The 26,998-nt window shown below is 42.0% G+C and overlaps 1 protein-coding gene across 1 annotated transcript; it reads left to right on the top strand.

Moving 5' to 3' along the window:
• The first annotated feature begins 648 nt into the window (after positions 1-648).
• Positions 649-26,648, top strand: LOC125125651 (zinc finger protein 709-like). The gene is made up of 6 exons (XM_047776954.1): positions 649-1,019; positions 11,096-11,222; positions 11,417-11,477; positions 14,030-16,549; positions 17,005-17,213; positions 26,417-26,648. The coding sequence occupies exons 1-4, from the start codon at positions 1,017-1,019 to the stop codon at positions 15,345-15,347; spliced, it is 1,509 nt and encodes a 502-aa protein (XP_047632910.1). The 5' UTR covers positions 649-1,016; the 3' UTR covers positions 15,348-16,549; positions 17,005-17,213; positions 26,417-26,648.
• The last annotated feature ends 350 nt before the right edge of the window (positions 26,649-26,998 follow it).

Raw genomic sequence — 26,998 nt, 5'->3', positions numbered from 1 at the left:
CAAATTAATTATTTTGGGGAGTTCCCGTCGTGGCGCAGTGGTTAACAAATCCGACTAGGAACCATGAGGTTGCGGGTTCGGTCCCTGCCCTTGCTCAGTGGGTTAACGATCCGGCGTTGCCGTGAGCTGGGGTGTAGGTTGCAGACGCGGCTCGGATCCCGCATTGCTGTGGCTCTGGCGTAGGCCGGTGGCTACAGCTCCGATTCAACCCCTAGCCTGGGAACCTCCATATGCCGCGGGAGCGGACCAAGAAATAGCAACAACAACAACAAAAAAAGACAAAAAAAATTAATTATTTTGGTGGCTTGTTTTTGTTTGTTTTTGGTTGGGGGGCGCTGGCCACAGCCATGGCACGTGGAAGTAGGGTTTCTGGGTGCCAACTTCCCACTAGAGCCAAGCGACCATGGATTCTCTTTTCAGTACCAAATGAGTGGGAAAGGGGCAGGGATGGATGGAAGTGTCAGTGAAGGGCCCGATAGTAAAACGGTGCCAGACCCTTTAATTACAGATGGCGTGGTCACCTGAGGTGTCTGTGTTTCTAAACAAGGGTCACAATTCAGCCAAGACCATGACCCCTAAAGGACAGGTTAAGTGTCGCCTGGTCTGGGCCATCCTCCTGTGCAGTACTTACTTGCCGTTTGACAACTCAGTCAGCATTCACTGTGCTTCCGCGTTCACAAAGAACTTGAAAACAACAAAGGTAGCCGAAGCTCTAGAGAAAGTTCCGTTAAAATGCTAATTTCCCTTGCTGGGTCAGGTCTCCGCCCACCAGCGCAGAGCCAAGAGTCCTCCTGCCCTGCTGTCACTCAAGCGTGAGGGGCGTGGTCTACCAAACTGTCCAATCAAGAGCCCTTCTGGGAAAGGTGGGTGGAGAGACGCACCGTACAAGCGCAGACGTCTGTACTCGCTCTGGGTACGGTGTTTTTAATTGTCTCGGGTGGCTCTGCCGCAGTGTCTCCCGCCCTTGGTCTGCAGTGGTCGTGGGAGTCATCGGAGGGACTGAGGGAAACCTTGAAATGGTGAGTGTGCTGCCCCGCAATGTGGAGACGAGGTGGAGGCTCTGGTCGTAACTGGCCGAGGCGGGACCCGGGTCTGCCAGCCGTCAACTCCGGAGTCTGCGGACTTGAGTCCGCGAGTGTAGCCGCTCGCACCTCATTCCCTCCGGCTTGCCGCGTGGGGGGGCGGGAGGAGTGGGGCCGGCGTTTGGGACCCGGGTGTCCAGTTCCATCACTGCGCGCGGCGACTTGGGCCCTGACCCCGGAGTCTGTCTGAGTAGTTCTGCATGCGCAGCCCCGGGTCCCCCTCAGATTATGCTGTGACCACAAGAAGGGTCATCAGGGGACAGCCGTGACTGGGTCTCTGGTATCGTGCGTGTGAGGAGCTGTGCTCTGTTGAATTCAGGCTCTCCCTTTTCCTCAGAGGGATTCGTTTCCTTCTGAGTTTTACAAGTGTTTTTTATTTTAGAGTAGGGTCTCAAATCCACAACTCTGTCCCTCCTGTCTGACTTCCTAGGACTGACAATAGATCCCTAAATTTCCAGATTTCCCCCCTCATTCCCAAAGCCCTCTTTGATTCGTAGCATCACTATCAACTCTTTATTTTCTCGTGCATTTCAAAGGGACACAATATTTTAACTGTTTATCCTTTTACCACAGAGCCATGGATAGCTCTTAAAAGCTTTTTGGTTTTTGTTTGTTTGTTTGTTGGGGGTTTTTTTTTGGTCTGTGGATATTTTACATGAGAAAAAAGTGACATTGGAACCATGGACATTGTGTGACGACCTTGTGCCTCTCCCCCCAGAATCTTTACAGGACACATACATCCTATGGGAAGTCCTTTGGGTGGGGTTTATTTGGAAACTTTCCAAGGTGTTCTCACCTGTCAGCACTGCCTCTCCCTGGTTTTGTCACTTTGAAGAGATTTATTGACCTAAGTCTCCGTGTTTTAATTAAAAAATATTTTAAGTATAGTTAGTTGATTTACAGTGTTGTGTCCCTTTCTGCCATACTGCATGACCCAGTTATACACACACACACACACATTCTTTTTCTCATATTATCTTCCATTCATTGTCTATCAGACTGGATGTATGCCTGTGCTATACAGTAGGACCTCACAGCTTATCCATTCTAAATGTAATAGTTGGCATCTCCCAACTCCAAACACCCCCTCCACCCCACTTTTTCCCCTCTCCTCCTCCATTTTTTTCAATAAAGGAAAAACGTATTTAATCAAGAGAGCTATAAGGACGGTATAAAGTAGTTCCAAACAGGCAAGAAAGAAGTGAGAGGAAATGAAAATTGAGAGAAAATAGAATGTTCTTGTATAACATTTCATTTGTCAAGAATTATTGTTTCACTCTTTCTTTCCCTGAACGTATATGCTAAGTTTCCTGGGTCTGTGCTTACTTTTGGATGTTTTCAAATGAAATTGCAGGGCTTAGGAGTGCCTATGGTGGCTTAGCAGAAACAAATCTGACTAGTACTCAGGTTCAATCCCTGGCCTCATTCAGTGGCTTAAGGATCCAGCGTTGTGTGAGCTGTGATCTAGGTCTAGGTCGCAGATGTGGCTCGGATCTGGTGTTCCTGTGGCTGTGGTGTAGGTGGGTGGCTACAGCTCCAATTCAATCCCTAGCCTGGGAACCTCCATGTGTAGTGTGTGCGGCCCTAAAAAGACAGAAAAAGAGAGAGAGAGAGAGAAAGGAAAAAAAAAATTGCAGAGCCACAATGCCGGAGTATGACTAAATGATTACAAGAGAATTTCTTGCCATGGAAATATGGTCTTTTTTTTTTTTTTTTTTTTGGTCTTTATAGGCCAAACATGTGGAGGTTCCCAGACTGTGTGTCTAATTGGAGCTATTGCTGCCGGCCTACGCCACAGCCACAGCATGCCAGATCCAAGCCACATCTTCGACCTCCACCGCAGCTTACGGCAACGTTGGATCCTCAACCCACTGAGCAAGGCTGGGATTGAACCTGCAAGCCCATGGTTCCTAGTCGGATTCTTTTCCACTGTGCCACAACGGGAACTCCTCTTGCCATGGAAATATTACTGCCATCTCTTGTTCCAGGTGGAATAGATATTTGGGGTTTTCCGCTTCAACTATTAAAGCATCTTATAATTTTCTTTACTCTTTCCCCCATAAACACTGGGTTTAAGTTAAATTTTTTTGGTCAATTTTGTTCAAAAACTGCCAGTGCGTCATTTAAAGCAAGTCCAGGGGAAGGGCAGGCCTGTGGTCAGCAATCCTCGCTGAGGCCCCCTTGAGGCTGCAAAGGGAAGTACTCTAAGACCCAGTTGGTTCTTCCTGGGAATCCTCCCCCTGCAGGTGTGCTACCTGCTCACATTGACTAGCGAAGGAGTGTGAGTGTGAAAGCTGGGAATGGTGGGTGGAGGATGGGGAGTGATCCCGCTTCTGAGGTTGTAGTTATGGTTCCTTAGGCATATGGAAGTTCCCAGGCTTGGGGTCTAATTGGAACTGCAGCTACCAGTATACACCACAGCAATGCAGGATCTGAGTGTAGTCTTCAACCTTCTTGATAAGGCCATATCCTTAACCCAGTGAGCAGGGCCAGGGATGGATTCTGCATCCTCATGGATGCTAGTCTTGTTTGTTACCACTGAGCCACAAAGGGAACTCTTTTTTTTTTTTTTTTAAACATAGAGTTTGAATTTTGCGTAGCATTTGAGTCTTTGGTGTAGGTGCAGATAGTGTAATTGGTGCACATTGAGTAAGTTTATGAAAATTAGGTGTTCTGTCTCATGGACAGAAGGTTTATAAATTAGGGAGTTTCTTTGGGTCAGAACCTTAAAGTGAATCAAGCTGAGAGTTCCCTGACTTGGGAGAATAGAAGCCTGGAGGAGGGAGAGCTTCTGTGCTCCTATGAGAGGAGAGGGTGCATGGAGCTCTCAGAGTTAATTCTTATGACTGCTCAGGTGTCCCTACCCTCCTTCATTGGGGACTGACCCACTCTAGGGGTTCCATCTCCACCCGGAGTGTTTAAACCCCAAGTCTGGAATATGTTCAACTTTCCAAAAGTGTTTTTTTGAATTATAGGGAACCAGGCTGCTTATCTGTTTTGCTTTCCTTTGGTTCTTTTATCCTAAATATTGCAGCCCTTTAACTCTAGTTTGCACTATCACATGGAATTTTAAAATGTAAATTGACTGAGAGATGTGATGTAAGGCAAGAAAATTGTCGGACCAATTTTTATTTCATTTAGGCAAGGGACCTCAAGATGTTAAATGAGCGTATTTAACATTTAAGGTCTCAAGTCTCTTTGTAAGTGCTTGTCCCTAGAAAACTTTGACATTTAAAACACTATACTATTCCTAAGCTAAATGAATTCCTGTTTTAATGTTTGTGAGGAAAAAAAACCTGAATATCTGTTTCCATTGATATGAGGCAAATCCTCAAAGCCTCTGTAAATATTTGAAATTGCTAGTTTATTTCAACACTTTATGACCCTAATATATATTTTTAATCTTTTGCTTTTTTATTTTTATATTATGGTATGCCATTCATTCCCAAAAATATCCCTAGTGTGAAATATAGTGGAAGGACAAACTATAAATGTCCTTAGAACATTTATTTATTTATTTATTTTCTTAGAAAATAAATAGCCACACCTGCAGCATATGGAAGTTCCCAGGCGAGGGGTCCAATCAGAGCTATAGCTACTGGCCTATGCCACAGCCACAGCAACACCATATCCAAGCTGCATCTTGCAGCAATGCTGAATCCTTAATCCACTTAGCAAGGCCAGGGATCAGAACCCCCATCCTCATGGATACTAGTTGGGTTCTTAACCTGCTGAGGCACAACAGGAACTCTGCCCTTAGTCCTTTTAGTTAGAAAGGAATTTGTAAATTATTTATTTTCTATAGTCTTATACTCCTTAGTATTTAAAGGATTAAATCTTGGAGTGGTTTCCTATGTAGAAAAGTTAAAATTAATTCTAAAATGTAAAAGTTAATGTAAAATAATGATTATGCTTAGAAAATATGGCACATATAAAATTCTCTCCTTTTAAATAAGGAATTCATGGAAAGGTTAAAAAATCACTAAGATAGGAAACTAACTAAAGACTCGCTGTCCACATATACTGCTCCGCTCTGCTCTTTTTCCAGCCACCCTCAGATAGTCAGTTTTGATTCTTGATCATCGTGTTAGTATTCCTTTATATAAAAACAAGTCAGGAGTTCCCGTCGTGGTGCAGTGGTTAATGAATCCAACTAGGACCCATGAGTTTGTGGGTTCGATCCCTGGCCTCGGTCAGTGAGTTAAGGATCTGGCCTTACACTGTGAACTGTGGTGTAGGTCACAGATGAGGCTCAGATCCCGAGTTGCTGTGGCTCTGGCGTAGGCCAGCAGCTACAGCTCCTATTAGACCCCTAGCCTGGGAACCTCCATATGCCACAGGAGCGGCCCGGGAAAAGGCAAAAAGACAAAAAAATTAAAAAAAATAAAAACAAGTCAATACAAATGCCTACTTTTCTTACCTGGGTTTGTTCTTATAGTGAGTAGAAAGGATCCACATATTTGATGTTTGTCTACTGAAAGTCGATCTTCTCCCCCTCCCTTTGCCCTGGTGCTTCTTCCCTGCTGATAAGAAAGCCTGGAGGCTCCTGCTCTGTGGGCTGCTCTTTTCTAGGGAACTTTCCCTGTGCCCTGCACTGTGCTGCCCTGCATGGCATTGTTGACCCCACCACACCTAAGTTTTATCTAGGAAGGATACCAAGGTGGCAGTTTCTATAATTCTTTGTCCTTTAGGAGGAGTATGGGAATGGGGCCCTCCTGACAGTGGTCCTGGGTGGATGTCTGGGGTGGAACCTGTCTATGTGTTTAGAGTGAAGGTGTGACTGAGGCTGATGTCTCCCTAAAATTAGGAGGGGGTCTTAGTGTTACCAAGTCCAAACTCTTACTGCTCACTGTATTTCTGGATCCAACAGAGACAACCAAGCCAAAGAATGAAGGATTTATTATTACTTATAGCAAGTAAGGAGAATACCCAGGATCTTTTCCAAAGCAGTGTCTCTCCACACAGCAAAACTGGGGAAGTTTTAAGCTGAGGGTACATGCATATTCATGAAGGGGTTTAGGCAGAGAGAATTCAGCCTAGAATTGGGGCAGCAGTCAACAGAGTCTAAGCTTTGGTTGATTGAAGTGAGGAGAGTCAACATAATCATTCTGTCTTCCACCTGGGTGAGGGCCTTACTTCCTGCAGAACTCAAGATATATTACTATGTAGATCCCTTAAGAGGAACTAGAACTCCCGCTTTGTCACTGCACTATGGTTTAACTGCATTTTCTCTGTTTCTGCATTCCTTTGTCCCTTTCACATCATGGATTACTGAAACCTGTTCAAGGGCAAACCAGGCATTGAGCCACAGCAGGGACCACGCTGAATCCTTAGCTGTTAGGTCACTGGGGAACTCCCAGACTTTTCCTTTCTTTTCTTTTCTTTTTTTTTTTTTTGCCACCCCACAGCATGTAGAGTTCCCAGGCCAGGAATCAGATCCAAGCCACAGTTGTGACCTATGCCACAGCTCTAGCAGTGCCAGATCATTAACCCACTGTGCCTGGCGGGGATCAAACCTGTGTCCCACACTCCAGAGATGCCGCCAATCCCATGGCACCACAATAGGAACTCCCGGATCTTTTGATATTATTATATGTCACCCTTGTAAATGTCTCCAAGTACAACTGCACAGTAAATTCTGTGGACATTTTTGGAAAATTGTTGCACTGTAAATAGTAATCAAGTTCAAATTAACAGGAAGTATCAGTGGAGTATGTCACGTGGCCATCCCTCCATTTGTACATCATTTAATGATTTTGTTCACAGTGGTCTTCAACACTTGGGATTATTAAATTGACTAATTTTTGTTCTAATCATGTGAAATGGGATTTACTGGACATTTTATTGTCCTATTACCCAGTTGCCAAGGTGTTGGACATTTTTTTATATTATCCTTTTCATATTTGTTAAATATGTTTTGATCATTTTTCTATTTTAAAATTTTATCTCTTCATTTTAACTGCAAAGTAGCCCTTTTATATTTTTATATCTTTGTGCATTGCAGCTGTTTTTGTTCCTCTTTTTATGTATCTTTTAACTACCCTAATTTTAATATATTTGAATTTGTCTCTGGCTTTATAGCTTATTCTTTTTCTTATAGGAGAATAGTCTTACTCTCCTATCAATACAACATTTACTGTGACTTCTAAAACTGGCCTAGTTTTATCTTTCACATTGAAATCTGCAAAAAGCTGCCTATTGTCTATGAAATGGAGGGAAGTATGATGCATTTTTTCTAACTGGATAATAGTTTGTCCCTGCTTTATATCGTCAAGTGTTCATGATACTAGCCACTACTCTCCTGCTCTGTCCTTAAAGAGCTTTTCATATTAAATGCGGACCAGTTGCAAATATAGGTGTGAATACTGTGTGCCAGTTTAAGCTTTCACTTCATTTGTGTTTTTTGTTGTTTTTTTTTTTTTTCCCCAGGGCCACACCCATGGCATATAGAAGTCCCCAGACTAGGGGTTGAATTGGAGCTGCAGCACTTGGCCTATGCCACAGCCACAGGAGCGCAGGACCACAGCATTGTAACCTACACTCCAGCTCACAGCAACACCGGATCCTTAGCCCACTGAGCAAGGCCAGGGATTGAACCTGAATCCTCATGGATACTAGTTGGGTTTGTTACCACTGAGCCACGATGAGAACTCCCTCGTTTGTGTTTTTTAATTAAGGATTTAAGTATTCCCCTGTTACAAACTGGTTTTAAATATTGGACATAGAAAGAAAAGAAAGGAAGAAAATGCTGGCCTAGGGAAGACACTTTACCTTTCCTTTGTTCTCTTTTTCTCTCTGTTCATATTCTATCTAAATTAACATATAGGTGTGTCAGCTAGACCGTCATATTTTTCCACGGAAGAATTGCCTATTTTTGGACATTCCTTCTTCTAATTATATTTGGAGGAGTAGTTCTTATTGAGTCCTAAAAACTGTTTTGATGTTTGTGAAATTTAATAGATATATCATTTGGGAGAGGTGACATCTGGGTGGCACTGAATTCTTTCTAAGAATACATGCTGTCATTTTACTTTGACATTACCCAATAATTTTTAAAAATTTCCATGAGGATCATTAAATATTTTGTATTAGTCTTGTTTAGTATTGAACTAAATTTGATGTGGAAGAAACCAGGAGCAAGCTCTCAAATATTACCTCTTGGTGTAATCATCCCATAGGATGGACTCAGTTCTCCAAGTAACAAATTGTGAGTATACATGTGTATTATTGTCTGCCCAGGAAGCTCTGTAGAGACTCAGTGCCCAGAGAGGTTTTGGGGGGCTGATCGGGTAGGCATTATCTGCTGAACATGAAACCAAATTATATATTCTCCAAAAGGGAACAAGCCCGCTTACACTGTTGGTACGAATGTGAATTTGGGTTTTTTTTTTTTCGGGGGGGGGGCTCTTTTTAGGGCCAAACCTGCAGCATATGGAAGTTCCCAGGCTAGGGGTCAAATCAGAGCTATCGCTGCTGGCCTACACCATAGCCATAGCAACAGCAATGCAGGATCCAAGCCATGTCTGTGACCTACGCACAGCTCACGGCCATACCAGATCCTTAACCCACTGAGCAAGGCCAGGGATCGAACCCACATCCTCATGGATACCTAGTCTGATTTGTTACCACTGAGCCACAATGGGAACTCTGGGAATGTGAATCGGTGCAAACACTATGGAAAACGGTATGGAGGTACCTCAGAAAACTAAATATAGAACTACCACATGATCTAGCAATCCCACTCCTGGGCATATATTGGCACAAAACTATAATTCAAAAGGATATCCCTATGCATCCCTGTGTTCATAGCAGCACTGTTTATGATAGCCAAGACATGAAAGCAAATGTCCATTCACAGATGAATAGATTACGAAGATATGGTACATATACACAATGGAATACTACTCAGACATGAAAAAGAACAAAATAATGCCATTTGCAGCAACATGGATGCAACTAGAGATTCTCGTACTGAGTGAAGTAAGTCAGTAAAAGAAAGACAAATACTATATGGTATCACTTATATGTGGAACCTAAAACGTGGCACAAACGAACCTATCTATAGAATAGAAACACACTCACAGACATGGAGAACAGACTTGTGGTTCCTGAGGGGGAGGGGGAAGGAATGGGATGGACTGGGAGTTTGGGGTTAGTAGATGCAAACTATTACTTTTATAATGAATAAGCAATGAGGTCCTACTGTAGAGCACAGGAAATTGTGTCCAATCTCTCGTGATAGAACATGGTGGAAGACAGTATAAGAAAAAGAATGCATGTATATGTATATATATAGAGAGAGAGAGAATGACTGTCCACTATGCTATACAGCAGAAATTGGTATAACATTGTAAATTAACTATACTTTAATAAAATTTTTTTTTTAATTACAGACTTTCCAAAGGAAAATAGGAGTTTACAACATGTTGTTGGCAAAAATACTTCAGGCACACTGAGGCAATTTTATTTGTAAGGTTAAGGAGTTTGCTCCAAAAATCACATATCCCAGATACTAGTGATAGATGAAATTTGTGAGCCAGCATTTCTAAGGATAAGCAGTCTTGGGCTTGCTAATGTTCATTCTCTTTTGCACACTAGGTACTTGGTTATGCTATGAGCAAGTGCTGTTTTTCCAGTGAAGAAGGAGTCATTAGGGCTGCTCTAGGTAGCAGCTCCTCTTACTCTCTAGACCCACAGCAAGAGAGATTTTCCTTTGGTTTGGGTGTGTTTGTTTTGACCACACCTGCAGCAGGTGGAAGTTCCAGGACCAGGGGTTGAATATTCACCACAGTAGTACCCCAAGCCACAGCAGTGACAACATCAGATCCAGGAGTTCCCATTGTGACTCAGCAGGTTAACAAACCAACATACTGTCCATGAGGATTCGGTTCAATCCCTGGCCTTGCTCTGTCAGTTAAGGATCCAGCGTTGCTGCAAGCTGTGGTGTAGGCCTGTACCTGCAGCTCTGATTTCACCCTGGCCCAGGAATTTCACCCCTATGCTGCAGGTGTGGCCATAAAAGACAAAACAAAAAATCCGATCCTGAACCTGCTCAGCCACCAAAGATATCTGAGGTGTTCCTGTGTTGATATTGCTTTACCAGATAAGCTAATTCTAGCATCAGAATTGTGAATAGGAGCCCGGCAACTCTGGATCCTCAACCCACTGAGTGAGGCCAGGGATTGAACCTTCATCCTCATTTATACTAGTCAAGTTTGTTACCACTGAGCCACAGTGGGAGCTCCCAACAAGAATATTTTAATTTAGCCACCTGGATCTGACTAATTCCATCGGCCTGGAGTACTTCAGGACAATATGAGTAGTTGGATCTTGTTACAAGTTGGAGTTCTATAGGACTTTTGGCCTCATATTTGGTGATGAGAATAGAATAAAAAGCTTCCATTTCTTCACTGCGTTTTTATTTGTTAAAACCTCAGGAGTTCCCTGGCAGTGCATTGGGGTAAGGATCCAGTGTTGTCCCTGCTGTGGCTCAGGTTGCAACTGTGGTGCGGGTTTGATCCCTGACCCCAGAACTTCCAGATGCTCATGGGTGCAGCCAAAAAAAAAAAAAAAAAAAAAAAAAAAAAAAAAAAAAAAAACTTCATGCAGATGTGAACCTGTGCTTATCTAATGCTGCCCAGTATGGCAAGTATTAAAGAGGGTGCTAAAGGTTTTTATCAGAAGAAACTGATACGCTTAAAATGGATTATTTCTTTCATTTGTGTAGCATTTCTTTGATTTCTTCAAGATGTATATCTATGTCTTGACAAAGAGAACAGTAAAGACTTGAAGTGATCACAATACAAATGTAGCAGTAAATTCCTTACATTGGTGGTGCTCTTGAATTCATGATGAAGTGAGTGTGGCTATAGAGTAAGGATTCCAAAGACAAAGTTATAGGACAAATCTTTAGAGAGTAGAGAGTCATACGTGAACTTCCTTTGAATTGAGTATAGATTGCTGGTGCTCTTCATTCTACCCATTCTCCCACATACAAATTTGGGATGTTTTAGGATTCGGTGACCTTTGAGGATGTGAGTGTGAAGTTCACCACAGAGGAGTGGGAGCTGCTGGATCTACCCCAGAAGAAACTCTACAGAGACGTGATGCAGGAAACCTTTAGGAACTTGACCTCAATAGGTAGGGATGACAACATCCTTACTTAATTACTTACTCAGAGAAGTTGCTTGCTCATCACCACTTTCAAGGGGTGAAATGTGGAAAGGGACTACATTGGTAAATTAACCAGGCATGGTCACAGCTCATTATGGGCCTGTTATAATTTTCCTATAATATTTTATAATTTGTAATTTTGTTGTTGTTCTGCATTTTAGGAGAAAAAAGGGAAAACCCTGATGTCAAAGATCAGTATGAAAATCATGGAACAAACATAAGGTGAGCTGCACTCACATGAGAAAGGAGTATCTCATGATAACATGTTAGTATGCTGTAACTTTTTTTAAATTAATTTTTTAATGTATAGTTGATTTATAATGTTGTGTTAGTTTTCACCATACAGCAGGATGATTCAGTTTACGTATGTATATATCCATTCTTTTTCCAATTCTTTTCCATTATAGGTTATTACAAGATATTGAGTGTAGTTCCCTGTACTATACAATCGGTTCTTGTTGCTTATCTCTTTTACATAGAGTAGGGTGTATCTTTTTTTTTGTTTGTGTGTTTTTTGTTTTGTTTGTCTTTTTAGGGCCACATCCACAGCATATGGGGTTCCCAGGCTAGGGGTCAAATCAGATCTATAGTCACTGGCCCACACCACAACCACAGAAATGCCAGATCCAAACCAGTCTGCAACCTAGACCACAGCTCACCGAAACACTGGATCCTTAACCCACTTAGCGAGGCCAGGGATCGAACCTGCATCCTCATGGATACTAGTTAGATTCATTTCTACTGAGCCATGATGGGAACTCCAAGAGTAGTATGTATCTCTTAACCCCAAACTCCTCATTTATCTCTCCCCCCTTTCCCCTTTGGTAACCATAGTTTGGTTTCTGTGTCCATGAGTCTGTTTCTGTTTTGTATAATGTTCATTTGTATCTTTTTTTTTTTTCATCTGGCTTACTTCACTGAGTATTATAATGTCTGGATCCATTCGTGTTGCTTAAAGTGGCATTTTTTCATTCTTTTTCATGGCTATTATACATACACACTCACCACATATTCATTATTCATCTGTCGATGGACATTTAAGTTACTTTCATGTCTTGGCTATTATAAATAGTGCAGCTATGAACATTGAGGTGCACTAAAAACATTAAATCTTTTTGAATTAGAGTTTTCATCTTTTCTGGATATGTGCCCAGGGGTGGAATTTCTGGATCATATCATAATTCTATTTTTAGCTTTTTGAGGAAGCTCAGTACTGTTCTCCATAGTGGCTGCATCAATTTACATTCCCACCAACAGTATCGGAGGGTTCCCTTTTCTCTCCACCCCCTCCAGCATTTATTTTTTGTAGACATTTTGATGATGGCTATTCTGACTGGTGTGAGATAATACTTCATTATAGTTTTGATTTGCATTTCTCTAATAATTAGCAATGTGAAGCATCTTTTTGTTTGCCTGTTGGCCATCTGTCTTCCCTGAAGAAATGTGTGTTTAGATTTTCTGCCCATTTTTTGACTGGGCTGTTGGTGGTTTTTTTGATACTGAACTGTATGAGCTATTTTTATATTTTGGAAATTAATCCCTTGTCATATTGTTTGCCAATATTGTCTCCCATTCAGTAGATTGTATTTTCATTTTGTTTATGATTTCTTTTGCTATACAAAGGCTTTTAAGTTTAATTAGATACAGTTTGTTTTTGCTTTTATTTCCATTACTCTAGAAAATGAATCCAAAGAAATGGTGCTGCAATTTATGTCAACGAGTGTTCTGCATTTGTGTTTCTCTGGGAGTTTTATAGTTTCCAATCTTTCATTTAGGTCTTTAATCCATTTTGAGTTTACTTTTGTAAATGGTGTTAGAGAATGTTCTAATTTCATTGTTTTGTCTATAGCTGTCCAGTTTTCCCATCACCACTACTGAAGAACTTGTCTTATCTCCATTGTATGTTTTTGTGTCCTTTGTCATAGGTTAATTGACCATAATGTGTGAGTTTATTTCTGGCTTTCTGTTTTGTTCTATTGATTTATGTATTTGTTTTTGTACCAGTACTGTAATATTTTGACTACTGTAGCTTTGTAGTAAAAAAGGAGCGTGATTCCTTCAGCTCCAGCTCAATTCTTCTTTCTCAAGGTTGTTTATGCCATAACATTTTTTTCTTTTTCTTTTTTTTTCTTTTTTTTTTGGTTTTTTTATGGCTGCACCCACGGCATATGGAGGTTCCCAGGCTAGGGGTCAAATCAAAGCTGTAGCTGCTAGCCTATACCACAGCAATGCCAGATCCAAGCCAAGCCAACACAGCACATGGTAACATATAATCCTTAACCCACTGGGCAAGGCTAGGGATCAAACCTGCGTCCTCATGGATACTAGTCAGATTTATTCCTGCTGAGCCACGATGGTAAGTCCTATGCCATGACATTTTTAAAACAAGAAAATAGAACAAATCAGCCAAGCCTTAAAATTAATGAACCTTAGCATTTTTGCATCAAATCTTTTTTTCTTAAATATGTCCTAAATTTTGAGTGTTTGAAAAAATAGTATATTTACTTTGAATCAGAATGTACAGAAAACCTACATTTTCTTTGAAATTTTCATTGTTGTGACTAAAATTAATCTACAGTTCATTAATAATGTGCTTCTTATTTTTTACAGCAGTCATATGGTAGGGAGACTCTGTAAAAATAAAGAAGGTGGTCAGTATGGGGAATCCTTTAGCCAGATATCAAATCATAATCAGAAAAAGAAAACTACTGAAATAAAACTATGTGAATTCAGTGTATATGGATGATTCTTCATACATCATTCATTTTTAATAGGCACATGACATCTTACACTACACCCAAACCATGTGAGTATCAGGAATTTGAAGAGAAGCCATATAAATGCAAGGAATGTGGGAAAGCTTTCAAGCATCGTCAATCCAGACATACGCATGAAAAAATTCACACTGGAGAGAAGCCCTATGATTGTAAGAAATGTGGGAAGGCCTTCAAGCTTCGTCAGTCCATTCGAAGACATGAAAGGATTCACACTGGAGAGAAACCCTATGAATGTAAAAGATGTGGGAAAGCCTTTAGATATCATCACAACTTTCAAAAACATGAGCGAACTCACACTGGAGAGAAACCTTATAGATGTAAGCACTGTGGTAAAGCTCTCAGTTCTCTCAGATACTGTCGAATTCATGAAATAACACACACTGGAGCAAAACCCTATGAATGTAAGCAGTGTGGTAAAGCTTTCAGTTGTCCCAGTTACTTTATAAAACATGAGAGAACTCATAGTGGATTGAAACCATATGAATGTAAGCTATGTGGTAAAGCCTTCAGTTGTGCAAGTTACATTCGAAGACATGAAAGGACACATACTGGAGAAAAGCCCTATAAATGTAAAAAATGTGGTAAGGCCTTTAGTTGTTCAAGTTCCTTTCGAAAACATGAGAGAACTCATACTGGAGAGAAACCCTATGAATGTAAGCAGTGTGGTAAAGCCTTCAGTTATTCCAGATCCTTTCGAAGTCATGAAAGGAGACACAGTGGAGAAAAGCCCTATAAATGCCAAAGTTGTGGTAAAGCTTTTACATGTCCAAATTCCTGTAGAAAACATGAGAGGATTCATTCTGGACAGAAACCATATGTATGTAAGGAATGTGGGAAAGCCTTCAGTTCTCTCACCAAATTTCAAAGACACATGATGAAGCACACTGGAGATGGACCTTATAAATGTAAAGACTGTGGGAAACTCTTTGATTGTCCCAGTTACTTCCGTTGTCATGAAAGGACTCACAGTGGAGAAAAGCCTTATAAATGCAAGCAGTGTGGTAAAGACTTTGGTTTTCCTTGCTGTCGTCAAATACATGAAAGAAGTCACACTGGAGAGAGGCCCTATCGATGCAAGCAATGTGGTAAAGCCTTCACTTATCTCAGTTCCTTTCGAAAGCATGAAAGAACTCATACTGGAGAGAAACCCTATGAATGTAAGGAATGTGGGAAAGCCTTTATTTATCCCTCAAATGTTCAGAGACACATGATAACGCATACTGGTGATGGACCTTACAAGTGTAAGGTGTGTGGGAAAGCCTTTAATTGTCCCAGTTCTTTACAGACACATAAAAAAACTCATAATGGAGAATAGTGCTCTGAATATAAGGAATATGTGAAAGCCTTTATTTGTCCCAGTTCACTCCATATACACACACACTGGAGAGAAACCCTGTTTATGCAAACAATACAGCAAAGCCTTCAGCACCCTGTATTATGTTCAAATATAAGATAGAACTCATACTAGAGAGAAACGGAGTGTGAGGAATGTGGGAAAGCCTTCATATATCACACAACCTTCCTGGACATGTGAGAGTGCACAGTGGAGAGAAACAATATATGTTAAGGAATATAGGAAAAGCTTCAGACCCATTTCTTTGGGAAGATGTGGAAGAACTCACACTAGAAAGAATTGTATTGAATGTAAATTATGTAGGGAAACCTTCACTTTCCCCACATCCCTACAAAACCATTTGAAAATGTACATGAGACAGAAACCTTAAAGCTAAAACAAAAAGGGGGAAACTTTTCAATTTTAACGAATATTTTCAAAGACATGTGAAAACTGCACTGGAAAGAAATCATATCCATGTAAGTACCATGGGTAAGCTGTGAATTAATTTGTGTATAATACTCCTGAAAACTCACAACATGAAAGAAGTGTTATAAATTGGCTCATTCTTAAAGTGATTTTCTGCAGTGTGGATTTCTAATTAGTTTTCCAGGTACACACTGAGGTGAGATAATTCTGTAGGTACACATTAATTGTTCCCAAGTTTAATAGGCAATTTTTTCCTTTAGTCCTTTAGTATTTTTTCGTTTATATCTTTTGAAGTCTGTTGGAACCATGCATGAGTTGAAGGTTATTTCTAATATTTAAGTAGGTTTAATTTTTACATAATTTTGTAAGTTATATATAAAAGAAAAGGGACATTGAAAAAATGTCACTTTGGTTTTCATTGTTTTTTTCATACTGCCTTCCTGTGGCAAGTAGTGGATATGTCTTATTCATTATATACATATTCCACTCTACTTAGCAGAACACCACTTTTTCATTGCCTAAAAATTCTTATTCTATTTTCTTGTTAGTATATATTTGCCATATACTTGTAAGTATGTAAAATTCATCATAGTGCAGTCTCTTGTGAATTATTATCTTCATCTTTTGTCCTTTATGCTTTGTCATTCCTTCTGGCTGAGATTTGGACTATGGAATTTACATTCAGAAGAGAGACGTGTGAGAGGACAATAAAATTTAGATTTGGCGGTGACCCTTCTTGATGCTGTTATGTTAACGTGAGTAATATGAACTACATTTTCTAGAATGTGTTGCCTTATTGTCCTGTGTTAGAAGTCATCAAAGCCTAACTTACATGAAACTTGGAGTGCATAAGTGAAATATGATTTAGTAATTTTTCAAGTCACCTGTATAGAAGGAGACAGAAGCATGAGGCCTTTTCAGACACTTCCTTCCAGCCTATTTTCCTCATTCTTTCCCCTATCAATAAAGTATATATCCTTAAAACCACCACAGACTGCTTGACTTCACTTAATCTGAGCTATAGGGTTCTACAGTTGTCCCCAAATTCAACTTTGTAGATCCGGCATGGTTTGGATTTTCCTGCAAGCCTGGCAAGAAATTTAGATTGTCATGGTTGAGGATATTCTCTGAAGCACTGAGTCCCCTGTCCTCTAGTCATATTTGTACAAGGTCTAATTTGCATAGTAAACACCTTGTTTTGTTAATACAGCTACTGACCGTGTGTTCCCGATTCCACTATGACAGTTGCAGTGGTACAATCCAGAAGAGCTACATGAGAATTTGTTCCTCTACTGCAGTGTGCAATGACTGCACTGATGTGGTCATTCCATGTGAGAATCAGCACCTTCCACATATCAGGCAGATTCTGGGTGTTCCCTCTTACCCATAGCTGAGCATAATCACTCAGTATGTTTTCAGGTATGTTTTATTATATTTGTTTTGGTTTTTTTGTTTGTTTGTTTTTTAGGGCTGTACCCACAGCATATGGAGGTTCCCAGGCCAAGGACTGACTCGGAGCTGCAGCTGCCAGCCTATGCCACAGCCACAGCAATGCCAGATCCAAGCCTTGTCTGTGACATATACCACAGCTCATGGCAACACCACATCCTTAACCCACTGAGCAAGGCCAGGGATTGAACCCTCATCCTCATGGATACCAGTCGGGTTCATTACTTCCATGCCACCACAGGAATTCCCTATTGTATTTGATTTAAAGTGTGTACATTTTCATGTCAGGACCCAGCCCAGCCACCAGCACTTTTGTCAGTTAGTCATGTTCACAAATTCAAATCTCACAGATACCAATTAGACACTGATGGTAAGGAGAAAGAGTTGGGTTAAAAAGGTGGAGCAACCCTGGGAGGAATCAATGAAGTCTAGGGAAATATGACTCCACGCTGGAGAGGTTATACAAATACCTAGCAAAATTGACTTTAAAACAAAAAAAATGTCATTAGAGATGATGAGGAACATTATATCATGCCTAAAAGGTCAAAGTTTATAGTTTGCATCTAAAATAGTACATAGAAATTTTTTATAGCAAGTAATGCTTATATTAACAAAATAGAGATCTTAAATCGTAACCTAACCTTTTACTTTCTTGACCTGAAGCAAATAGACTGCAAGATATTTCTCCAGCCAAAAAATGAGTTAATTCAGGATCATTAAAGAATCGCAGTTCGTGGTCTGCAGCAGGGCAAGTCACAGTGCAAGGCCCTGTATGGCAAAGGAAGGTGAACGCTTTTATGGAGTGGAAAGGAAGTTGGGAGGGCTATAGTAAACAAAGAGTCCGTGACTTTTCATTGGCTGAGTCCTTGCCAGGGAAGGTGAAGTATATGAGAGCCCAATAGGAAGAAAAAAGATTCCCCTTCTAGTTTGCCTACTCTATTTGAGGTTTCTGTTTACTTTTTTTACACTTTTCTTTTTGATCAAGATCTTTCTCTGAAAGCATTGCTGATCAGGACTCAGGTTTTTGAGTTGCAGCAGCTTTCCTCCCTCAGTGTCAGGAAGGACCTTTCCTGGGTTTAGTGTCTCATGTCAAAGGCAAAGTGCCCAGGTAAGAAACCTGTTAAAGTCACATTTGAGTAATAAGGAGTAAGAGGGAGCATCCTCGGGCACTTTTTAATCTAGTCCATGGGTGTTACAAGATCATAGCCATTAGGAGTTCCCTCATGGCTCAGTGGGTTAAGGATCCAGTGTTGTCACTGCTGTGACTCGGGTCAATGCTGTGGCGCAGGTTTGATCCCAGGCTGAGGAACTTCTGTGTGCTGTGGGCACAGCCAAAAAAAAAAAAAAATTTCATAGCCATTGGATATCATCTGAAGCCTTATGTCACATTAGCAAGGGTTTGGCAACAGACTTCCAGCCTCCTTGGCCCAGATGTCTTGGGAAAGCTAAGTCATCAAATCTTGTCTGCTTCAATTTGGGGAATTTTCTACCTGCAGGTCCCCAGATGATGTTCAGGTTCAGTCAGAGTTTGATTTCTTTAGGTGTGTCACATGAATCCAAGAGTCTGTTCCTTGAAGATTGATGGCGTAAGGGTTGCTTAGCAGTACTTGATAGGGGTATTTCCAGTGAGATTAAAGAGAGTCCTTCTGTAGGTAGAATACATGAAATTTCCATGTTGCAAGATTAAAGTCTTCAGTTTCCCAAAGGTACACTGTGAAAAGACTCTTCTTCCAGAACATGGTTACTTTTTAACAGAAGCAATTAGGCTTTTGCAATATTGGAATACTCACCTTTTATCAGTTGTGGGTCAAAAGCAGCAGTAGTCAAGTGCATTGGGCGGCTTGTGACTATCTCAAGGGGGAGAGTTCGTGAATTCCAAAAGGGGTTGGTTTGAGATTGAAAAGAATTAATGGCAATGCATCTCTGGCCAAGGTATTTGTCAAACCTCTACGAATTCTGCCAATTGAGTCTAATAATACCATTAGTGTGTTTGACTAAACCAGGGGATTGAGGGTGGCAAGCACAGTGATAGTGCTGTAAAACAGGACAGACAGCAGAGGCTTGTCAGAAGCATCTGACCAGTAGATTGGGTTCTTTGATCACTGTGAAATTCAAGAGGAGTTCGCCTTGCTAGGGATAATCTTTTCCAAAAGGATTTTAGCCACAGTTGAGACAGTAGCATGTCTATAAGGAATGGCTTCAGTCCAGTCTGAAAACATGCAGACCATCGTGAAAACATTTATATCCCTTAGACAGAAGTAGTTGCGTGCAGTCTATTTGTCAGCCCTCAAATGGTTCATTAGGCAGTTTTAAATGTTTGGGAGCAGTGCCGGTAGACTCCCATGGGCTATACCTTGGACAAGGGGGACAAGTAAGGTGGGCACTTTTTGTAGCCTTGTTAATGTTTCCCACCAGGTTTGATTTATGAAGGATATCATTTTGTCTGTTGACCCATGATTTAATGCATGTATAGTTAAGGAGTGAGAGTTTTAGAATCTCTGGTAGGACTGGGTTGGTACTTGGTCCAAACAGGAGCTTTCTCTTTTTTTTTTTTTTTTTTGTCTTTTCTAGGGCTGCTTCCCGCGGCATATGGAGGTTCCCAGGCTAGGGGGTCTAATCAGAGCTGTAGCCTCTGGCCTACACCAGAGCCACAGCAAAGCTGGATCCGAGCCGCATCTGCAACCTACACCACAGCTCACAGCAACACTGGATCCTTAACCCACTGAGCAAAGCCAGGGGTCGAACCCGAAACCTCATGGTTCCTAGTCAGATTCGTTAACCACTGTGCCACACAGGAACTCCAGGAGCTTTCTCTTTTTATCAAACAAAAATCGAATTTCCAATCTTGTTTTCCTTTTTCTGAGGCCAGATGTTGGGCCTCTAGCCAGTTTTTATAAATTATTTGGGCCAATATCCCTGTGGTCTAAAACAGACATTTGGCTGCTGTTGATTCTTCTTCTTCTTTTTTTAATTGCTGCGCCCATGGCACATGGAAGTTCCTGAGCCAGGGATGAATCCAGTCTGCAGCTGTGACCTTGGCCGCAACTGTAGGTACACTGGATCCTTTAACCCACTGCACAAGGCTGGAGATCAAACTGCAGCTCCAAGCAATCCAAGCTGCTGCAGTCAGATTCTTAACCCACTGCACCACAGCAGAAACTCCTGTAGATCGTTTTAAGGGTGGCATTCCTTGCAGAAATACCAGGAAGATTTCCCCTAGCTTCCAGAGAGTCAAGTTTAAAATGCCTCAGAATTTTAATAATAGCTAAAGCAGTAGATGGAAGTATTGCCTTCAATAATTCATGAACATAGGACCATTTTTAACTTTATTTCCCTGGAAGTAAGGAAGCCATACTTACTTACACAACCTTCCAAAATCATGAGCTATTGGGAGTTCCTGTTGCAACTCAGTGGTTAACGAATCCAACTAGGAACCATAAGGTTTCAGGTTCGATCCTTGGCCTCGCTCAGTGGGTTAAGGATCTGGCATTGCCGTGAGCTCTGGTGTAGGTCAAAGACGCGGCTTAGATCTGGCATTGCCGTGGCTCTGGCGTAGGCCGGTGGCTACAGTTCCGAATAGACCCCTAGCCTGGGAACTTCCATATGCCGAAGGTTCAGCCCTAGAAAAGACAAGACAAAAAAAAAAAATCATGAGCTATTATCAGTACAAACAGTGGCAGTTTTTTCTTTGGCTAATGTACAAGCCCGTGGAAAAGCATATAATTCAGCCTGCTGGGTCAGAACAGCCACAGGTAAAGATGCTGCCCAGCAATATCAAAAAGAGTTGTACTAGCATACCCAGCACAATATTTGCCACTGTCACTTTTTTTTTTTTTTTTCGGCTACACCCATGGCATGTGGAAGTTCCTGGGCCAGGGATCAAATCTGAGCCTCAGCTGTGACCTATGCCACAGCTGCAGCAACACCAGCTCCTTAACCCACTCTCCCGGGCTGGGAACCAAACCTTGCCTCCACAGAGGTGATGTTGAATCCTTAACCCGCTGCACCACAGTGGGAACTCCCATTGTCACCTTTTAAATAAGAACTAACACTGAACCATGAGAAGTTATCAGTACCCAGTGTAATTTCCTGTACATCATCACGAGTCAGGAGGTGGTCTGTCAGCATTAAACAGTCATAAGGTACTTCATCATTAGAGGAGAGAAGGGTAGCAGGGTTAGCAGGGTTGTGATTGTTACAGGGTAAATGAGTTGTATGAAGGGCATTTATCAAAAGGGCTTCATAGGAGGTGAGGCAGCTACCTGAGAAATGTTGAGTGTGATGAAAATCCAAGAGAGCTAATAATGCCTGAGGTAAAAAAAAAAAAAAAAAATGGCTAAGGATCCTCCAACAGTTTTCCCCATGGCCCTAACCAAAAGGCCAGTGGCTGTAGTGGCTCTAAGCTAAAGGGTGTTCCCATGGCACAGGGTCCAGTTGGCTGGCTGTAAAAGCCCTATGGGTCAATGGTGATAGATGTGTTTTGGGGTGAGTTTCCCAAGGGCATTGCATTCCTTTTCATACACCAAAAGATAAAGGGAATCTGGTAATTGGGATGCTAAGGGCACATAGGTTCTTCAAACCCTTCTTGAAGCCTATGTGTCCAGTTCTTTCCATAAGATTGGGTCAGGGTTGTTATTGTTGTGTAAGACATATATAGAGATTTGGCCATATGAGAGAAATTTGGCATCCAATTTTGGCAGTAACTAGCCTAAGAAAACCCCATGGTTGGTGCTTACTTTGGATACCATGAAACTTAGGGTACCATGAAGTCTGTCTGGATCTATGTGTAACCCTGTGTTCTGATCTATGTTCTGATAGCAGAAGCCCTAAATTTTGAGCCTGGGTTTGGGTAGACTTCAGTTTTTCTTTGGCAACCTTATGTCCCATTAAGGCTGAAAGTTTTAGCAAGTGGATACTGTCTTCTGGTTAGGAGACTTGAGAAGGAGAGCAAAGAGACAAACCATCCACATTCTTCCTCTCTAGGAAGGAATCTCTAAGAGCAGTAACTGAAGTGTCTCTTGTAATTGAAGAGAGTCTTCAGCCTTTTGTGGTAGGGGTACCCATGCAAGGTGGCAAATTTGCAAACAACATTGGAAATGGGCTCAAGTAAAATTTGTAAACAAGAAGTGTTGCCTGCAGAACATCAAAAGCACCATGTAGATGTTGTAGGTACTGAGGGGAAGAGTAGCTATTTCTTTATAGTGTCAGGAAGGGAGTGGGGTTCAGGTTTATCACATAATTTTCAGAAATTTAACAAAGTTGTCTAGGACTAACATTATATGTATGGCCATGTCCCATCCACTCTTTTTTTGTTGTTTTTTTGTTTTTTGTTTTTTTTCTTTTTCACAGGTGCCCCTGCAGCATGTGGAAGTTTCCAGGCTAGGGGTCCAATCAGAGCTGCAGCTGCCAGCCTAAGCCACAGCCGCAGCAATGCCAGATCTAAGCCACATCTGCAAACTACGCCACAGCGTGGCAATGCCTGATCCTTACCGACTGAGTGAGGCCAGAGATCCAACCCACATCCTCATGAACACTAGTCAGGTTCTTAACTTGCTGAGCCACAACAGGAACTCCATGTCCTCTCCACTTTTTTGTTAGCTTCTTCAATATTTCTGTGTCCTTAATGTCCTTAGATAAGGAGATGTCGTTAATGCAGTGTCCTACCTGTGTTCTTAGGGAAACTAGCCTTAGTTCAGATCCATGAGGATAATCCAATAAAGATGTATCACCATGCTTCAGAGCTGAAGGCCAACTGCTGCTGAGAGGCTATTGAAATAGGCACTGAACACACTTAGCCAAATCTGTGAGAACAGAATATTTATCAGTTGCTGATTAGATGGAATCAGTAATTTCTATAATGCTAGGGACTGGCTGTTAGGGTTCTGTTGGTACAACCACAGCCTCAAGGTTGCCTTAATCCATTGTAGCGTGAGATTCGTTCCTGGTTTAATAATAGAACAAATTGGGATGTTGGAAGGAGAAGAACTTGGAATAGTTAATCTTTCCCTAACTAGGTTTTGTATACAGTTTTCAATCCATCAAGGTCCTGCATAATTTATGTTGGGCCGTATTAACTAATTTATATGGAAAGTAAGGTTTGTGAGGTCCCATTTTGTCAAGCCAGTTTTATATTTTTTTTGGCCACGTCTGCAGCATGCTAAGGCTGCCGGGCCAGGCATCAAACCCATGCCATAGCAGTGACAACACTGGATGCTTAACCTGCTGAGCCAGCATGGAACTCCAAGCCATTTTAATCCATGAATCATTGACTCAGTATGGAATATTTTAGGACAATGGGTATTGTAACCATGGAGAATTTAGTTCTGATGGTTATGGAGAAACATTGTCCTATTTGTCCTCTATATTATATTCATTAGTGCTCCTAAGATTATCAGAGGTATCTTGCTTAAATTTAGTGGGATATCAGGTAAATTTGAGACCTAGTATTGATTGGCCACTCGAAGGTTTCTGAAGTAGCACTTTACATCAGATAGCAAAATTAATTCAGAACCTATGTTGTGGAGGCCCAAAAGCCAAGCAGTGTCCTTTCATCTGTTTTGCTGTGTAAATTTTTTTAGTATATTTTGGATTTCCTGTTGGACTAAATTGTGGACCTTGGTTTCAGTATTTTACCTATTATTTCCTTCCTCCTGATCTGCCCTGTTTTGTTTTTTTCTTCACTGAATATACTTCAGGGAAGGGGGTGCCTCTCCGCCCTGGTTTTTATAAATTTTTTTCAAGAGCCTCAAAACTGTGCCCTCAGGGTTAGGAGTCTTCCCCATGACAATATTACAGGGTTTAATAAACCGAGGCTTAGGTCAGATTTGAATGAACACATTTATCACATCACAAGGATGCCATGGGTGTTGTCCTCTATAATGCCAAGGGTTACAATCTTTGAAGCTGCAGTGGAATTATTTAAGGGTTCTGGTGAGCCTTCTGGTATTTGGAATGTTAGCTCAGCCTGCCACCTAGTGGCCACCTTTCCTTTCCCTCTCTCTATTCTCCCTCCTTTCATAAAACCACTTTTTTAGGACCAACCACTCAGTGAGGCCACCTCTTGCACAAGTGCATTTTGGAGCCAACCCAGCCTCTGTCAGTTTCTAACACACTGATTAATGCTGGCACAGGCACTGACCCAGGACTACCTTAAACAGAGCCCCAACCCCACACTTCTTAGGAATTCTTGAAATATTCAGCACTGGTCAGCTGACCACAGAACTGAGTCCTGGTAAGGTCAACAGTGCTACACAGAGCAGCAGAGCTTCCCACCACCCTGCAGCCCACAGCGCCAGCCTCCTTCAGACAGCACAGCAGGTGAGAAAGAGCAGAAGACAGCATGTGTGAACATGCTGCCCATTATTGCCATTTGTAACCTGCAGAGGTGTGGTTCCCTTGTTGAGACATGCCAAAGTGCCCCCCACCACATATACCAAGAAGGCATGAAAAGGTGTGGAATTGGGGGCTAGGGCTGGCCTCTCAAGCAGCTCTGAAATTGCTTCAGAAGGCAAGGAGAGGAGCCTGGCCTGGGAGTTCACTGTGCTTGGGGCATGGGGCCAGGGCAAGAGTCCCTGCACACTACCAGGGCTTGTGGTTGGAACCTCCTGCCTGCTCTAAAGGGGAGACTACCCGGTCTTCCTCATCATCTTGTGGGGTAAGGTTTAAGCTATGAGCAGCAAGTATCTAAAAATGTAGGGTCTGGAGTTCCCATCGTGGTGCAGCGGAAACGAATCCAACTAGGAACCATGAGGTTTGGGGTTCTATCCCTGGCCTCGCCCAGTAGGTTAAGGATCCAGCGTTGCCGTGAGCTGTGGTGTAGGTTGCAGACACTGCTCAGATCTTGAGTTGCTGTGGCTGTGGTGTAGGTTGGTGGCTACAGCTCTGATTGGACCCCTAGCCTGGGAACCTCCATATGCAGTCGGTGCAGCCCTGAAAAAACAAAAAGCCAAAACAAACAAACAAAAAGTAAGTAAATAAATAAATAAAAATGTAGGGTCTGATTGCTCACTGCAAGGACAAACCTGGGTTTGCAGAGTTCCTGTTGTGGCTTGGCAGGTTAAGATCCTGACATAGTGCCCGTGAGGATGCATGTTCAATCCCTGGCCTCTATCAGTTGGTTAGGGATCCAGCGTTGCCAACAAGCTGTGGCATGAGTTGCAGATGTGGCTCAGATCCTATGTGGCTGTGGCATAGACCGGCAGCTGCAGCTCCAATTTGACTCCTAGCCTGGCAATTTCCATATGCTGCAGGTGCAGCTGTAAAAAGAAAAAAAAAAAAAATGCATCCACAATTGCTTGATTTAAAGAAACAGAATGCTCAAGTTTTCAGAAGTGTATTGGTGTGGGCGGGAGTAACAGCACTGGAGGGGACCAGGGTATGTGGTCAGTGAGTCTTAAGTCAAATTTTCCTATCTTACAAATTTATTTGAAGTAGAGAAATTTGAGAGTTCTATGGTGGCCTAGTGGTTAAGAATCTTGCATTGTCACTGCCTGCAGCTGGGGTCTCTGCCTTGGTAGAGGTTCAGTCTCTGGGCCAGGAACTTTCTTTTCTTTCACTCTTTCTTTCTTTCTTTGATTCTCTCCTTTCTTTGTTTCTCTCTTTCTTTCTCTCTCTCTCTCTTTCTCTCTTTCTTTTTTATCTTTTTAGGGCCGTACCTGCAGCATATGGAGGTTCCCAGGCTAGAGGTGGAATTGGAGCTGTAGCTGCCGGCCTACACCATAGCCAGAGCAACACCAGATTCAGGCTGCATCTGAGACCTACACCGCAGCTCATGGCAGCCCAGGATCCTTAACCCACTGATCAAGGCCATGGATCCTAGTCAGATTCGTTTCTGCTGAGCCATAACGGCAATTCCAAAATGGGGTTCTTGCTGTGGCACAGTGGGTTAAGAATCCCATGTTGCCACGGTACAGTGTAGGTCATAGCTGTGGCTGGGATTCATTCCCTGGCCCGGGAACTTCCATATGCCCCAGATATAGTCAAAAAAGAAAAAAGAGAGAAGAGAAACAAGAATTTTTAACACGTGCGGTATTATGTTGGAATATTTTATTTCCTGATATTCATTTCTTTATTGCCTCTTGGATATATTTCATACTGTTTCAAGTTTTATTGATTAAATAAAATTTACTAATTGAAACACCTGGACTAACATCAAGTGAATAAATCTTTTAAAGGTGACTAACTAAGAGGGGGGCAGTGCTGACCTGGAACCTGGTGGACAGGACAGATCACCCAGGAAAATTTCACAGAGGAACCTCTGCCCAAAGGAATTTCCATAGGACGTCTGTGCCTACGAAAGATTCTGGGAGAAAAGGCAGTTTCATGCAACATAGTTAGCTTTCCTCTATGTAAAATATCCACCAGCAAAAAAATAAACCTTTTGAAAAGAGTAGGGAAACGATAAAATATTGGGCCTCTTTGAAATGCATCAGGGAGGTCGAATAATTGACAAGGATGCTGTGAATCCCAGATGGGAAGTTGGGGTTTGAGAATGTGGGAGGGAATTGGATGTTTGGGCATGGATTGCCAGTTCTAGGAAGTGGGGAGGGAGGCGTTCAGGATCATGGATTTGAGACTCTGCTTCACAAACATTTGGAAAACTCAGGAGAAAAGGGATCGCCCCCTCTGAGGAGAAAGAAAGGACCGGAGATTCCCACTGACCCCAGCTCTTCCCGCGCCTGAAGCCGCAGATCGAGTCATGATAGTCTCCTGATGACTCTCCCTGTGGTCACTGCACAATCTGGGGGAGAGGCGGA

Source organism: Phacochoerus africanus, chromosome 4, assembly GCF_016906955.1.
Source record: "Phacochoerus africanus isolate WHEZ1 chromosome 4, ROS_Pafr_v1, whole genome shotgun sequence".
Classification (NCBI taxonomy): domain Eukaryota; kingdom Metazoa; phylum Chordata; class Mammalia; order Artiodactyla; family Suidae; genus Phacochoerus; species Phacochoerus africanus.
The sequence above is the reverse complement of the archived record's forward strand: the minus strand, read 5'-3'. Positions and strand labels throughout refer to the sequence as shown.